A 17,042-nucleotide genomic window follows, 5' to 3' on the forward strand; every position below is an offset into this window, starting at 1 on the left:
ACAAGGGGGACAAGGTGTATGTGAAGATTCACTTGTGTATAGCCAGTCTGCTTCTATCTCTGCTAATCTTCAGGTGCAATGTTTCAAGACTTAGCTCAATTTGTATATAACTCCTTCCCGAATTCATAAATGGGGAGGGACCGTTGGGATAAATTGCTCACGATGTGGGGAACTTGCGGCTGATAGCATTCATATGTTCGCCACTTGCCCCACTTTGTGCCAACTGTTGCATAAAATAGAACAGCGCTTGGGCCAAGTTTTGGGATATACTGTATCATTGACACCTCAGGTTATTTTGCTGGGAGTTTCTGACCAAAACATGGCCGAACCAGAGCGGAAGTTGCTTTTTGTTGCAATGGCCGTGTTGAGGCTATGTCTAGCGACAGTTTGGTTGGACCCGATTCCCCCGACCCCACATGTATGGTTTAGCAAATTCTTAAGTGTTTATAAATGGGAAATATCTGTATTTAAGAGAAGAGGATATAGGGCTCGGAGGGAGGGTGAACAGATTTGGGGATCTCTTACTCATTGGTTGAATTCTGAGCAATGATGCCCATTATGGATTGATTGATGGAATTATGTATCTATATTTATGTTTCCATCAATGAACGATTGATAATTGTCCTCTTTACCCTGTTGGGATCCATTCGGGGTGGGTTGGGGTGGGGTGGAGTATAAGCATGAAAAAGATGACCTATGGCATGGTGATTTAACGTTAGTTTTTTTTTCCTTTCTTTATGATTCCTGTATATGTCACATGTCCCAATAATTTTTTTTTTTTTTTTTTAAAGGATTCTAACTCTATAATCTCAAGAGAGTGGAAAGGGGCATCTAAACCGAACTAGCTGAGGAAGGCACAGTTAAAACACAAGTTTCATCAGTAAGCAACACTCCCCACGATTCCCATAGATGGAAGACCAATCAGGATTGAGCTGTTTATGATATTTTGTGGTCGGCCCTCTTCCCAGCCATCACACATTTCACTGTTACACACACTACATTGAAAGTCCAGTCTGCATTTTCTCCGATATGATATTATCTTTTGTATGACTTGCCTTTGCTTCATTTAATCTCCCTATTGCAGTCCTTAAGATTTCCATACTACAATTGATTCTCAGTGTATCCACAAAGTCATTTATATTTTTGAGTGACATTTCTAAATGCTAGTAAACACTAGTGGACACTACTGAATATTTTGTGCTTAAATAATATATTTTTATTTCACATCATGAATACATTAAATACAAGTACGTTTCGGCCACAAATGGGACAGATTTTTTGTAACAAATAATAATTAAGTAGAGGGTGCATTAGAAAATTACTAACTTTTAGTTGGGCCGGGGCGGACATCGTAATAATATTGAAAAAAGGAAAGGATGCAACAGAACCAGGGTCGTACCGCCCCATAACATTAATTAACGCAGACACCAAAATATTCTCGAAAATACAGGCAGATAGATTCGCTAAGATAATAACCCAATTAGTCAGCACTAATCAACATGGCTTTATACCACAAAGGGGCACTACACTTCATATCAGGAAAATGATAACACTTTTTGATGTTCAGGAAGTAGAAGGGAAACCTATAGCGGCCATGTTATTGGACGCAGAAAAAGCCTTTGACAGGGTGGCATGGGAGTATTTGTGGGCGGTTTTAAGAAGGGGAGGGGTAGGTGAGGTTTTTGTCAAAGTCATTCAATCACTCTATACGAACCCTACTGCCTGTGTTAGGGTGAACTCTGGCCGCACCAGACCCCTGGATATTACAAGGGGCACTAGGCAAGGATGCCCTTGCTCGCCCCTATTATTTGCTATGTACATCGACCCCTTGATATTGAGGTTAGAGCAGAACGATCGAATTAATCCAATAAACACTAGCAGGGGAGATATTAAGGTCCTAGCATATGCAGATGACATTGCGGTCATTACACCTAGCCCAATAGATGCAATAAGGGAAATAGAATTAGAGGCAGATCGGTTCGGAAGAATAGCAGGGTACGCTCTGAACAAAAGCAAGTCACAAATTATAAAGAATGTCTACACAATATGTACAGATGCAAGGGTGGTTGAGGAGGGGATGTATTTAGGTGTTACGATCACGGCTGAACTGGAAAAATTGGTGGAAATTAACATTAATCCCATTATTACAAAAGCAAAGAAAGATCTGGATAGGGTAAATAATTTACATATGTCCATAGTAGGTAGAGTAAACTACGTAAAAATGAACTTGTTGCCGAAATTTCTGTATTTATTTAGAACAATTCCGCTGTTTTTTAGTATGAGTTGGTTCAATAAGTTGGAGAATATGGTAAATCGATTTGTTTGGTCCTAGGGGAAGACGAGAAGAGCATTGAAGTACATGTCATTACCACGAGACAGGGGGGGATGGGCGTTGCCAGATTTCAAAATGTATTACTGGGCGGCAGCATTACAGCAGATGACGGGTTTATTGGGTGGTGCTGAGGGGGAAATTGAGATTCCTACGGGATCAACAGAGGTGTACGGGATAATACTTGGCGGGGAGACAAACAATGCTTTCCTTAGATACTCGGAGCCAAGCTATTTTAAGCGGACCAGGTTCAAGACGCTAGAAGCTGCTGGTAAAATATGGAAAGCATTCAAGAAAAGTTTTGGCTTGGGAAGACTTCATGCACACACTAGATTAATGGAGGATCCAATGCTGCCCACAGAAATATTTGCGGATGCTATATTTAAGGAATGGGTTCGATTGGGAATTAAGAACTTGGGAGATCTAATAGGGGAGGCAGGGGTAAGGCAATTCACTAAAATCCAGCAGGAATTTGGTGTTAGCAATAGGACCTTTTTTAAATATTTACAACTAAGAAGCTTTCTAGGTAATAAACGAGGTGGACCGATGGGTTTTAAAGCAAATCCGATAATACAGATGGTTGAGGGGGGCCAATCTTGCTCAATCAAAAGGCTGTATGCTGAACTAATAGAACACCGAGGGGATGACCTTGAAAAATATGAGACTAAATGGAGGGAAGCAATAGGAGTAACAGAGGGCGTATTCTTAAGGTCACTAAGATCAGGACGGGAAACCCTGTGTTCAGCGGCACTGCAGGCACAACACTACAAGACGCTATACAAACTCTACTACACACCAGCTAGAATTGCCCAGTGGGGAGGAACACAGGGGGTTAGGTGCCCTAGGTGCGACAGTACGGAGGCAGAAATAGTGCATATGTTTGCGGGGTGCCCAAACCTTTCTCCGCTAATAAAAAGTATTGAAAATTTTTTTGATAACTCCTTGGCATATAAATTGAAGCTGACACCAGAAGTAATACTACTAGGACTAGAGGGGAGTAACTCACAGCAAAATCAAAATGGGGGGTTTTTGTTTGTGGCCATGGCTGTTTTGCGCCTATGTATAGCAGCTGCTTGGAAAGATAAGATACCACCCCCGTTCCAGCACTGGTTGGCTAGGTTACTACATATGTATAATCTGGAGAAAGCTATCTATGCCAGAAGGGGGAAAAAGGGTAGAGCACTGGGACTACAGCTGTGGAAGCCCATTTTAGAATGGAAAAGTAGGATGGCAACTGCCTAGGGGGGTGCAGAGCTGGATGTGAAAAAATATTTATACGCCTTACATAAGTTTCTTTGGGGTATCTTCTGTCCCCTTTATATTTCCCTTTAACTGCGTTTTATTAATGTTTTCTTATCTACTGTGTTCTTCTTTTTCTTCCCCAATTCGTTTTGTCTTGCTATAAGATGTACATATTATGGAAGTATGCAAGTACGCAATGGAATTGATTTATGTGATTATTCAGAAATTTACCTGCTGTTGAAAGATATTGACTGGTGCGGGGGGGGGGGGGTAAAAAATTGTTGTAAAAATCGTCAATAAAAATATTTAAAAAAAAAAAGAAAATTACTAACTTTTTGAACTTCTTAAACATGGCAAATTGTGAAATTGACTAAGCCCTGTATAAGAATGTTTTTAATGAACCATTTATTTATCTTTTTTGTCATTTGTTATGCCCGCTAACGTTACCTTATTTCTAAATGTGTGTGCCAGAATAAAAATCATTTTATGCTTCAATCGTAACAGTTATGTAGTAAACAAAAAAATTGTCATTACCAAGTAGAGTGGATAAAATATATGTGGTAGGTATTGTTCAGGACTAGTAATGTTTTAAAACTAAGATAAATGGATATGTGGTCTCCATCTCTCCTTCTTTCAGAGAAATAAGCAGGAATGCCTATACCGACCAGCGTAACCCAGAATTGGTGTTTACACTAGATTGCCAGATGTAGGACAGCTACCAAAATGTGGCAGATGTCCCGTCCTCCCCAGTTAGAGTGTATAGGGCCTATGTGCATTTTAAATAGGGCGGAAGGGACATCTGCTACATTTTGGCAGAAGTTATCGCATCCGCCAAACTCCAGATATGGCCCCAATGGCGGCTTCTCCAGGGCAGTAGTGGTGGGCAGGGAGAGAGGGAGGGGGGTTAAAAAATAAATAAAAGAAAATATTACGGACCTGCTGGCTGACTGCCACCTCTTTTCCGTCCTCTTCTCTTCCTGACAGCACGGAAGCACTCATGCTCCCAGACTCCCCTAGCCAATCACAATGCTGCTGTCACCAGCTTGACCGCAGCATCCTGATTGGTCTGAGCGGCCTAGTTCAGTTCTCAGACAGGGAGTGAGAGCCTGTGCATGTTCTCCACCCAGACTGTGCAGTACAACCAGGTGGAGAACATTCTAAGTGTGCATGACTGTTTGGCTGGCCAAACTGTCATGCACACTTAAGTGCACCAACCATTCCTCCCCCGGCTGACTGTGATGAGAGCCAAGCCCCGCCCCAAAACTGGCTTCAGCACGCAAAAATAAAATGATAATAGCATTGTGTTATTATCGTTTTATTCTTCCTTTTTTGCACTGCTGAAAAACAGTGGGACAACACTCCTCTGCCTTAATGGAGGAGCCGCTGTTGTATGGCCCAAAGTCTCATACAGGAGTGGGATTGCCCATATTTGATTTACAAATAAAAGTCACTAGACCACTCCCTAGGCGTTCAATAAAAAGGTTTTACCTCACTACTTAAGGGCTATGAAAACACTGTAAAATGAAGAGCAGTGCTTTAGGAACCACCTAAAACACTAATGATCCAGTTGGGTCACCCTGTGCTCACCAGGAAAGGAAAGTGGGTATCCAGGGTTTTGAAAGGAAGAGCACTTGTGGTGCTCCCCAGCCAGGAAGACTCAATCTGCACCAGAGAAATGAGTCAGACTCCACCTGAGAAAACATGTGGTGAAAGATGCAGGATACTTCACAGGTGGCACTATTGTTTGAACTCACAAATGGAGAATCGGAGGGTCATTTAGCTTGGATCAGTCAGTCTCTCCTCCAGGTGTTATCACTTTGCTCATCTGAAGCATGTGTCTAAGTGTGTAGGAGCTCAGGTGGCTTCCTAGTCAGACCCGCTCCATGTTACCTACTTATAGTGCCGCCACGTATTTCTGACTTGCCCTCAATAGGTTTTCCTTATTACAGTGTAGGGTTGGACTGGCCGACAAGGCAAACAGGCAGTGCCCGATCAGCTGGTCTGATTGATCAGTGTGTGGGCCATTTTTTTAGTAGTTTTTGGACTTGTTTTATGGCCCGATAGGCCACTTTTACTATTGATTTCTCTCATATCACCACAAACATTGCCTGCAGCAAGCTCAAATCCATGCAGTCTCAGATACCTTGCAAATAACTTCTACAGAACGTCTTTACAAGTTCAAAACTGGTATGGTTTGCCTAAGTGGATCACTTTTTTAGCTATCTGGCTCACTATGGAGGGGCCACTTTTAGTTTGGTGCCCGAGTCAATTTTGTATCCTAGTCCAACCCTATTCCATTACATGGGCTGCTTTCGAATTTCTATTGAGTAATACAACTGCTGGAGTGGGGGGAGTGTTTGCCTAAGATTTGTAATTGATAGTAGCTTTAGATTTGCTGGTGAGCTAGTAAGTAATGTTCTACATTGCCTAAGAATGGTTTATGTGCAGCAGTGGAAGCACAGGAAGGAACAATGGAGGTAATAGAGTATGTGGGGTGGTAAAGGAACATTTGTGAGCCTATTAAGCTATTAGGAGGATAATAAGGAAAAAAGACAGGCCAGCAAGCCAAGGCTGAAGGAGATACGTATTTATGTGGTTTGAGAGGGGGACGTGGTGAACTGATAAAGTCCAGATGGAAAGGGCCTTGGATATCCTCCTGGGAAACATCAGAGAGGACAGCTGGTGAGGGGTGTGAGAAAAGAAATGGGGATGAGTGATACAAGTGAGCAGCTTATCATCACTGTCGGGAGACTGCAACAAAGGAGACAAAAGAAAAAATATTAACAAGGAAAAGTTGAAGAGACTTTAGCTTAAGGGAATCAAAATAGGTCATGTATCTTTCTTTTGCTTTTTCTTGTTTATATTTTCAAAACAAAAAGGATTACACACATGGCTGGACATGAAGTTAAGTTTAGAAGGGGGTACCTTAGTTAGAACTGAGATAGATTAGTGTTGTTACACACACTGTACTGTGACCAATTACTGCTATGAACCCAAGTATCTGTAGGAACTGTGCCCAATACATGTTCGAACACGCATCTCCATATTGTAATACCAGTATACTGTGAAGTAAGACCAGATTACATCCTTCTGCGATATTGTAAGTGTCAATGATATCTTCATGTCAATAAAGATTTTCCAAAAAAAAATAGCTCATGTAGACATTAAATGTACGTGGAGGAACAAGCATTTATGCAACCAGTATTTTTATTCCATGCTCGAAATGAGTAATAATGCTCATCTTGTGTTCATAAATGTTGGCTGATTTTGTTGTTTGCCTTTCTTTTAGGCCATGTTTGAGCTTGTCACTTCAGAAGCATCCTATTATAAAAGTTTGAGCTTGCTGGTAACTCTTTTCATGGATAATGAAAATTTAAAGATGGTGCTCAACCAATCAGAAATACACTTTTTATTCTCCAATGTCCTAGAGGTCATGGCTACAAGTGAGAGGTAAGGTCCATTCTATTTTGATTTTTGCTAGTTAAACTAGTTAATTGAACCTCTCAGTTTTCTCCATTTGTGTCCCATAATACCTTCTGCCCAGTGCTCCTTCATCTTTGTAATCTAGTGATTTGTTAAAATTCTTTTTAGACACATCCCCAAATAGCCAAATGTTTGATAACATTGGAGTGTTGGAAAAAACAAAACTCATATTTTCTTTAAACATAACATAAGGTGTAATTCTCATTGACTTACTATCTATATCAGGTTTGTCTCAATGTTTATACCTGAGCTTTGGAGCATTTTGTCAGATTTTAAGATTAATAACTGACAACATACATGATTGCCATTAACCCCTCCCCTGCTGATGACGGAACCTCTCAGTCATCAGCTGTGGTGGCATTGCGCTGATGACGGAGCGGTCCCGTCATGGCCTGCCCAACGGTCCTGCGCGGTGCGAATTCCGCGCCTGCGCTGAGCGTTCTATTGAGCGGGCGGGGCCATGACGGAACCGCTCCGTCATAAGCACAGCGCAACCGACGCTGGTGACGGAGCGGTTCTTTCACCAGCATGCGCCCGCCGCATTTCCGCCCCGCCCCCTTAGCACTGCCGCGGAATAGCCACCGCAGTGAAGGGGTTACAAGTGATTATTGAGTACTTTTATCCCATGCGGCTATCCTAAAAATCTGGCATTTGCCTGCTACTTTTGGATCAACATTGGGCTATTTAAATCTAAATTCATCATATTCAGGGTGTGTTAAATTCCACATTCCCAATACAAGGAGAGTCACCCTTCACTGCCGTTAGGGACAGGGTAGTGTTATGCTTAAACAAGAAAACATTTCCTTTCGTGCAGACTAATACCCTTGGAATCCCAATTGTACTAAGTTTGGTTAAACGGGCATGCACTAAATAATGGTAAACATTCAACAAATTATTCTCAATGACTGACTGACTCTGTCTCCTTATCTACATGATATATCCTATTAATTACATTTACAAGAAGTATTACTAAAAACAATCAAGTGTAACTTTCATATATCACATGTTCTGCATAGATTAAACACATACAACAATCAAAAGTCATTTAAAAAAGCAATATGTTTATAGTTTATTTTTCTGTAATGCATCTATATTTCACTCAAAATCAATAACTTACATAGTGTTTCATATAACAGACAGTAATAGGAATTGCACCTAGGACAATATGTTGTGCAACAACAAAAACTTCAAGGATATTCGTTTGGGGGAGGGGGGTGTTGTAGGAGTTATGGTGACATAAAAAGCATGTCCAAGAATATGGTTGCGAAATGTGGTATTAAGTGGTGTAATAATACAGGAAGTTATATGCGTTAAGGTTGGAAAGTATGGGGAAAAAGCAGTTTCAGAATGGATGAAACAAACCCAATGTACATATGTATAATACTTATAATGTACTTTTATATTGCCACTGCTTGTGAAATGCAACAGATTTTTTTTTAACTTACAAGGTGTTTTTAGTTTCATGAACCACATTAAAAAAATCTGTCCTATTGTATTACAAACAACGATTACAATACATTAAAGACTCCTTCTATCAAGATACATAAAAAAAGATTCCTAAGAAGATTCTGTTGAATCAGCATTTCTGTGGTACTGAAAATGGTTCGCACCACCTTCTTCAGGACAACTTAATATTAACATTCATACACATTCTGAGAGACAGAAACATATGTAATCAGTCTAACATAGAACAATTACAAAATCTAACTAAATCATAATTTAGTGCAAACCATTATCCTAAATGGGTAAATACCCCCTTATTTTAGTATGTCTTGTCATGCAGATTATATATTGCACCCCTATGGCCATTACTCTAATATCCTTCCTGGATTCCAGGGGATAGGTCTCATGAATAAAATAAGTCCACCCCTTAATTGCTGTTTACCTTATAGTTTAGGCACAAAAGATGGGAGAGGCATTGGATCCCAGGCAAAATATCATAGGGTTTAAGTCCCACACAAGAAGAAGACTGCGAAGACAGAAATAGTAGTTCTTTCACAATGATGCTGTTTTAGGTTCTTTTTATTCAAAATATTAAAACACAGCAGCCAACGCGTTTCGCCCACATGGGCTTCTTTAGGGCAAAATTATTGGATCACACAGTTCATAGAAGGAGTGGGGAGATTCTTCTGGGAGTTGTCCCAGGTCAATCCACCATGAACTTAAAATGCCATTAATGACACAAAAAAACCTGTATAAGTATTCAATCTTTGAGATATTTAATCCGTGAAATTCTGCGGTAACCAACCTCTTCTAGGACCAATGTAATATACCACGATCTCTTGTGGGCCTTCAGACAAAGAACCTGAAATAATCCAATCTTCGGCCCACCGTAGTGGCTGTCCCCTTCATTGAGCAATGTAAGGGCAGTGTAACACGATCAATCGCAAGCCTTTTCAAAACGGCCCTCCAAGTGAAAACTCGTCCGTCGAGTGTTTAGCACAAAAAAAATAAACAAAAAGCCAGGCTAGCTTGAACCCAGTGGCAAAGTGAGCAAGGGACCCACGTCTGGGCATACCCTGCCAACTTAGGGCGAACAAAGCAAAACCAAAGGGGATGATGGACGGAGTGTTGAACTATACAAGCACTCACCACCGGTCAACTGATCGGGGTTTATTCCATTATCATTCTTTAGCTCACTCCGCCACCCCAGTTCAGACATGGCCATATGCAAATCAGTTCGCCTAAGTTGGCAGGGTATGCCCAGACGTGGGTCTCTTGCTCACTTTGCCACTGGATTCAAGCTAGCCTGACTGATGGCAGCTGATTAGCCAGAAACCGATCCCAAGATGCTTGTTTCCGGTCCAGAGAACTAAGCAAATTGGAAAATCCCTGGTTAAAAATCTTACATACTTTCACACAGTCCTTTCAAATAATCTCCACAGTAACCTCACCATACAACTAAGTTACATCACTGCACTAAATGTGGATAGTCAAATCCCAAAATCCCAAATAAGACCATGCCCACAAAATTCGCTTCAGGAATCGTTATTCTACTTGTATCGTTCCCACACCATTGTAGACTCTTGATATGTCTATCCATGGGTAACCTGAAACATTAAATCTGTAGATATTATAGGAAAACAGGGGCAGTCATGTATTTCCTAATTTCTTTTAAGTATCCCTTACTCTCCTTCTACATTGCCACGTTGGTTATCATATCTCGATTCCTATGCGCGGTAAGCGGTACTGATCAGTAAATAACCGTAATTACTTACTTACTAACCATTGTTCCCCTTCACAGTTTAACATATTATGTGCCTATACTTAACGCTGGGAGCCTCAGGAGATATTAATACCTCACTTCAATTTCCACGCAGTCTAAACTGTTTTTTATGGTAACAGACCAGTACATTTCTCTCTTTTTGGGAGGTTCGACTCACCCGCCATAGCTCAAGTTTTTCTTCAGTCTACCTCACAGTAATACATATTGTATGCCTATAGTTTACACTCGGAGCCTCGGGAAATACCATTACCCCACTCCCATCTCTACATAGTCTGAGCTATTCTTTAGTGTAGCAGACCACTCAATATCTCCCTTTTGAGTAGGATAACCTCACACGCCATAGTTTAGGTGGTTCTTAACTTTACCTTAAGAATCCCGCCTCCCCTGGCTTTCCTCTATTCACTTACTTCTCGGTAATGGAAAGCACCTCGAGGTCCCTACCTCTAAGCGCAAGGTTCTATGCCAAGTCTCGTTGTTCCTGTGGCCTTACCTTTGCGTAGCCGTATTTGTCGTTACCTTTCTTTTTTTTATAATTGACAGACATGTTCCCTCCCTGCTCTCTTTTTATACCGGATTAACTCATCCGATATCTCATCGCGTAAGCTCGTGAGAGAAAACGCTATAATCACAACGGGATGTTAATATCGCTGCACATGTCTGGCGGCCATCTTCAAACGGGCTGGTATCTATCTTCACATCGCCCGTTTGTAGCACACTATGTCAGCATATACTCAGTGGCCATTTTGGAACATATACGGTGTTGTCTATTCCCCTGATCTTAAATCGTACTCTCTTGTTTCTTTCATTTATTCAAGAGTTTTATTGTCCCCTATTTTGTTACATTACATAATAGAAACCTGCGTATAAAACTGCAAGATTTCGTAAGGGCATTGATACGAGCAATGCCGCGCATGTCTGGCGGCCCTCTTAAGACAGATTTGTATATGTCTCACTATTACCCAGTTTCTAGCACCCTGTAGTCCGAAATACCAAGCGGCCATCTTCAAGGATGACTCCCATATATCCCCTATACCTTTTAATCGCTGCACCTTTTCTGTGTATGGTTCAATTTAAATTCGAAGTTAAGTTATGTTATATCCTTTATTACCTAAATCTAAAATCTTTCCCCAACTGTGGCGTCATCTCTCTCCTGAATTGACATGTCCCCATATTATTCAGACTTAATGCGTGAATCATATATAGAGCGATCAGAGTAAAATTAAATTAGGGGAAATAGTATATACTATTTCCCCTAATTTAATTTTACTCTGATCGCTCTATATATGATTCACGCATTAAGTCTGAATAATGGTTTCCCAGTCTTCCCTACTGTTTAAACCATTTCTAATGGTATTAAATGTAATCATGAACCATTGCTCCTGCTGCTTTCTATGTTGTACACGGTTCCCCATTCTCCATTGTTCCGTAATCTTTTCAAGAACCACCCACCTTATATCATTGGAATTATGGCCCTTCTCTTTCCAGTGGCTTACCAATGGCGCATTTTCTTTATCATTATTTATTGCTGACCTATGTTCACATATTCTAAAACTCAGCTCCCTTCCGGTCTCCCCTACATATCCCTGTCCACATGGACAGAGAATCAGATAAATAATATTCTTGCTTCTACAGTTTTTCAAGGTTTTAATTTCATGTTTAGAAGAGTTTAGAGTTATATCTTTTGTAACCAGGCACAAAACGAATATGCTGCATTTTCCACATTTGTGGTTACCCCTGGCTTTATCGCCAGTGATCGTATGTTGGGTCTCCACCCTATATGTGTGAAGTAAAGTGTTGCGTAGGTTTTTAAATTTATATTAATAAAACAGTGTAAGCATTTCATTTCAGTCTGAGAGTATATTTGGGATTTGACTCGGCACATTTAGAGCAGTGATGTAAATTAGTTGCATGGTGAGGTTACTGAGGAGATTATTTGAAAGGACTGTGTGAAAGTATGTAAGATTTTTTTCAAGGGATTTTCCAATTTGCTTAGTTGTCTAAAGAACCCTGTTACCTGGAACGTGTTGGGTTATCTCTCTTTTTTTATTGACTCCGGTCCAGAGAAGACATGGCTTGGCAGTTCGGGCTGGACTGCTCCCATGAGGCACAGGGTTAGACTGATTAGCAAATGGCCATGTCTGAACTGGGGTGGCGGAGTGAGCTAAAGAATGATGATGGATTAAACCCAGATCAGTTGCCTAGGGGTGAGTGCTTGTAATGTTCAACACTCCGTCCATCATCCCCTTTGGTTTTGCTACCTAACTGTTTGGCCATAATTTTCCCTGGGTCTGTGTTATATTTTACATTGTGACTGTGGTGCACGTTTTCTAGACTTTTCCTGTGGGTTCTTTGTTTTCTTCCTTTTCTTTTCACCAGTTTCTGTTGGAATTTGAGCTTGCTCAAGCTAGACAAAATGTTTGTATAAATAAATGTTTTGTTATGTCTTTCATGTGAACACTTTGTAATTTTATATGTGTGTCTTTTTTGGTGTGGTCCACAAAATTGTTTGTAATGCTCATGAAAAAATAATAACATGAATCGAGTTTCTACCTTTAAAAATGAGTTAATACATTAAAAAGAAAACTAAAGATTTATTCTTTAATCTAGTTATTCAATCACTATGAATGTCACGTGTGATTGCTGAAAGTGCACTTGTGAATAGGATTCAAAGTAGCACATTGTTTAAGAGTGATGTTTTCTGTGGCAAGTAAGATCTGTTCATACTTGGTCAAGTGACTGTTAGATAAGGTCTGTGAGCGGGTACGTGGCAATAGAATTTCAACCGAATGGGATACAAGAATAGTTAGGAGATGTCCCATCACAATACCTATGCACCATTCTAAACTAACACCAGCTTCTGCCATAGCTTTAAGGCACCCAGGCAGCCCTGAAGCTACAGGATCAAGAGAAGTGGAAAAGTAATCACCAGCCATCTCGCACTTCCATGCATTTGTGTAAGCACTGCGCAGCCTTCTCTCTCACAGCAGAAAGGAGTAAAATATTTATTGTAATCAGGCATTCCTAGTGCTGGGGCATGACAGAGACTTTCTCTCAGCTCTAGGAAGGCAACCAAGCAGTTATTATCCCATGGCATTGGATCAGGCACATCCTTGTGTGTCAGCCTCTGTAAAGGCTTGGCCACTAGTGAAAAGTTGGGCACCACTGGCAGCAGTAGCCCACCATTCCTAAGAACATCCTGACTTCTCTCTGAGTGGTTGGTGGATTAATTTTAAGAATTGCTGAGATTCTTTCTTGCTACACCTTCCTCGCTCCAATGTGAAGTCCGAGATACATGACTTCCTTCTGACAATACTGCAACTTACTTGGAGACACTTTAAGTCTATTGTCAGCTAAGTGGTTCAGCAATGCAATGTTGCCTCGTCTGCAAGCTTCTTGAATATCTGACGCCATGAGCAGGTCGTCAATATACTCAATTAGGGCAGAGTTACAGGGCATGATCAGAGCCTCAATACTCGTTTTGAACATCTGATTAAAAATTAAGGGGCTCTCTGTATACCCTTGTGGGACTCTGCACCACCACGGTTCTGGAACCTCTAAAGCCAAGAGGTACTGGCGGTCCTTGTGCAAGGTAACAGAAAAGAAGGCCTGACACAAATCAGTGACAGTGTACCAATCAGCCTCACATGGAATCTGAAACAAAATCACAGCTGGATTTGGTGCAACGGGTCAACGGGGAACAACAATACTTGTAATCCTTCTCGGGCCCTGCACTATTCAGTGTTTACCGCTAGGCGTCTGCAAGCCCTTAATCAGTGAATTACATAGATTCCCCATTGTCTCCTTCAAAATGCCTTGTTGTATCATTGACTCAATCACCAGAGAAATCCCAGCAATCATTTTAGGGGTCAAATCATACTGCAGGATTCTTGGGTACTCAACATTGGACTTTACTTTTATGGGAAAAGGCTCAACTTCCTTTATGAGACCAATATATTTTTCTTAAAAGTCCCAGATCTGAGGCTTCACTGTATCTCTAAGGACTGGTGTTAAGTCCTCATTCGTCACCAAAGGGTACAATCCAATGATTGGCCCTTGACTCGCTAATTTAAAGGTGACATTCTTATCATGAGTTTGAAACCCTGCTCCTTTCAGCATACAATAAATAGTACAATTTAACTTGCACAATACATCTTGTCCTAGTAAGCTCACAGAACTCGAATCACACACTACAAACTGGTGATTCTCTTCAAAGGACCTTATTTTAACAGGTACTTATTCTGTTACGGAGTTTGTCATTTGCTTATTTACGACTCCTACAACTTGGATTCTTTTTCTCAAGATTGACAGGTGTGGAACTTCCACTGTTCTAACAGTTGAGCAGGTAGCACAAGTATCAATAAAGATTGAAACGGATGGCCATTCACTTCACCTTCTCCTAATGTACCACTCTGGTCGACGTGTAAGATTGGCCCAAGTACGCAATCTTTCTCCCCCCTCAGCCACGGTCATTGTGACTGGTCAAAGTTGTGGCTCTCAAGCGTCTCAAACATAGGACATTACTGAAACTGATACTGTTTCTGGAAGGTATTTTAATTTAAATTTGGAACTTGATTTGAATCTGGGACCATTTGCATTTTTCCAATGGTATTGGGGCTTGTGGAACCTGCGTCACTGGAGTGTGAGGCACATTAAAACTTAGCATGCTCAGTCTTGGAACATTCTGTAACTTTCCTGGGTTATTACTCTGGGGCTTTCTATACCTGAATTCTGAACCTGATTCTCACTCATCACTCTGTTGGGATTAAGATAACAATCCCACTTTCAATTCTCCAATCTATTGCATTAGTGACAAGGATTCGATTTCTGCAAAGTTGCCACGTCAATCCCAGTACTCCAATTAATTAGAACACCACAACGTCTACCTTGTTGTGGTAACCCATTTCCACCTTATATCATAGACAGGGCCACTGGAATTATGCGATTCTGCTGAGGTTCTCGCATAGTTATGTATTTTGCAGGGTTTGCCACGCAATCCATCATCTGCTGCATAATCTGCAGATTTTAACAAAACAAACTTGTTTCTAGCTCAAACGGATCAAAAGGTATAAACAATATGGCAACTCGGGTGGTTGCACACCGGAACGCTTTTTGAAAAGTTTAGCTCATCAACTTTAAGTTGCTTATTGCTGTATTTCGGTGTTAAATTGTTACTAATAAGGAGAACTCTTTTCCCAGGCACTATTGCCAGGTGTAAAAATGCCAAAATAATGAAGTAATACTACTATAAAATATGCTGCGTTATGCCACATAATTTACCTATCTTGCCGCATAACTTGTTCTACCCTGCTGTAGCATATTTTGGACCGACCTCTGCCACATAATTCCTGTGGCCCTGATCATAGGAGTTCCCTCGCAGATACACTACCTACTTCATTCATCAAACTTTATTACGGCTATTTCAGCCATAAAAGCACATGTAAGTTTGAACAATACAATCAAATATAATCAATAGCAGCATGAGGGATTGCGGTTTCATTACACTACCTACATAGGACCAACATTCTTTACAAATGGTTGACTCTGTCTTCCTCTCTGTTGTGCTTTCATCTGTGTCACCATCAATTTCTCCTTCAACTGCTTCTGCTTAATTTACAATTAATCACTACAATATTTTGCATATCTCAAGGTCTCATCAATCAATTTGTTCTGCCAACAAATCAAATGCTGCTGAATTATCAAGCTAATCTCAGTTCTCAATCCAGTCACAAGCCGAAACACAAAATTTCCAATGTCTTTAGTTTTGAGAGTCTCTATTCAACTGTGCTGCTTAAACACTGGCAATAATCTCTCATGAAACGCAGGCACTGTCTCTTGGGTCGCACTGTTAGTCTTAACCCAATCAATGTCTTTAGCTGGAATCTTCCCTTTTGAAAAGGTTATCACCTATTGACATTTTTTCATCACTATGAGATGATGGAATATGTGACATCGGATTTCTCAGCTGTTTTTTGTCCGGCCACTCTATATCCACTTTACATTCTGCCCACAATTCACTCTGTACCACAATATAAAAGAAGGTATTCAAATTCACCCACAAAACTTGTGAAATCGTCACAGATCGCTCAACCTGTGTATACCATTCCACTGGCATTTCTCTCAACTTTGGGAATTCATTGGTGAATGACGCAAGATCACTACTACTCCAAGGTACATGGACACAACCTCCACCAGGTACTTGCCTGAATGGAAAAGTTGACCCCCCCCTCTCCATCTATTAAAGATGGTGGTGGCTCTCCATTTTATTTTGATCTTTCTTCTTCACCTTTCAGCCTTCCCAGTTGTCTAGCTCATTCCATTGTCCGATGCAACAAATTCATTCTTTAATTTATGTTTTCATTCTTGGAGTGCTCATACTGCAAATGTCAATCTCATCAAAACCTATATAATAACGTTTCTTAAATGACTTGGTTCATCTTAAATAGGCAAGATATTTTTGAGCCAATTTAGACTGTTTATCATGTACTTGTCCTGCATGTTTGGTAACATTTTTACACATAAATACAAGTTTTTTCTCTTGGTAGGTATCTAATCGGGAAAAAACAAGAATTCCTGAGATGATCTCATCCAATTCTAAATTTAATTCAACCACATCCACTGTATTGTCCCTCTCCAGGATCTGAATCATTTCCTTGCCTAATCCTGAACCTTCACTTTCCCTTGGGGATCCACTGAAAAGCCTACTCCTACTATCTAGCTCTCAAGCACTAATACCATTCTATACTGCAGAGGTATTCAACACTA

The 17,042-nt window shown here is 40.6% G+C and overlaps 1 protein-coding gene across 3 annotated transcripts in view; it reads left to right on the forward strand.

Moving 5' to 3' along the window:
* Positions 1-17,042, forward strand: part of NGEF (neuronal guanine nucleotide exchange factor) — a 917,586-nt gene that overhangs the window by 600,610 nt on the left and 299,934 nt on the right. For all 3 annotated transcript variants that reach the window (XM_086943849.1, XM_086943850.1, XM_086943848.1), the window contains one exon: positions 6,861-7,021. In XM_086943849.1, coding sequence (XP_086799975.1) covers positions 6,861-7,021 — 161 coding nt within the window. The remainder of the gene's footprint in view (positions 1-6,860; positions 7,022-17,042) is intronic.

The sequence above is a fragment of the Lissotriton vulgaris genome, chromosome 11, assembly GCF_964263255.1.
Source record: "Lissotriton vulgaris chromosome 11, aLisVul1.2, whole genome shotgun sequence".
NCBI classification, from domain to species: domain Eukaryota; kingdom Metazoa; phylum Chordata; class Amphibia; order Caudata; family Salamandridae; genus Lissotriton; species Lissotriton vulgaris.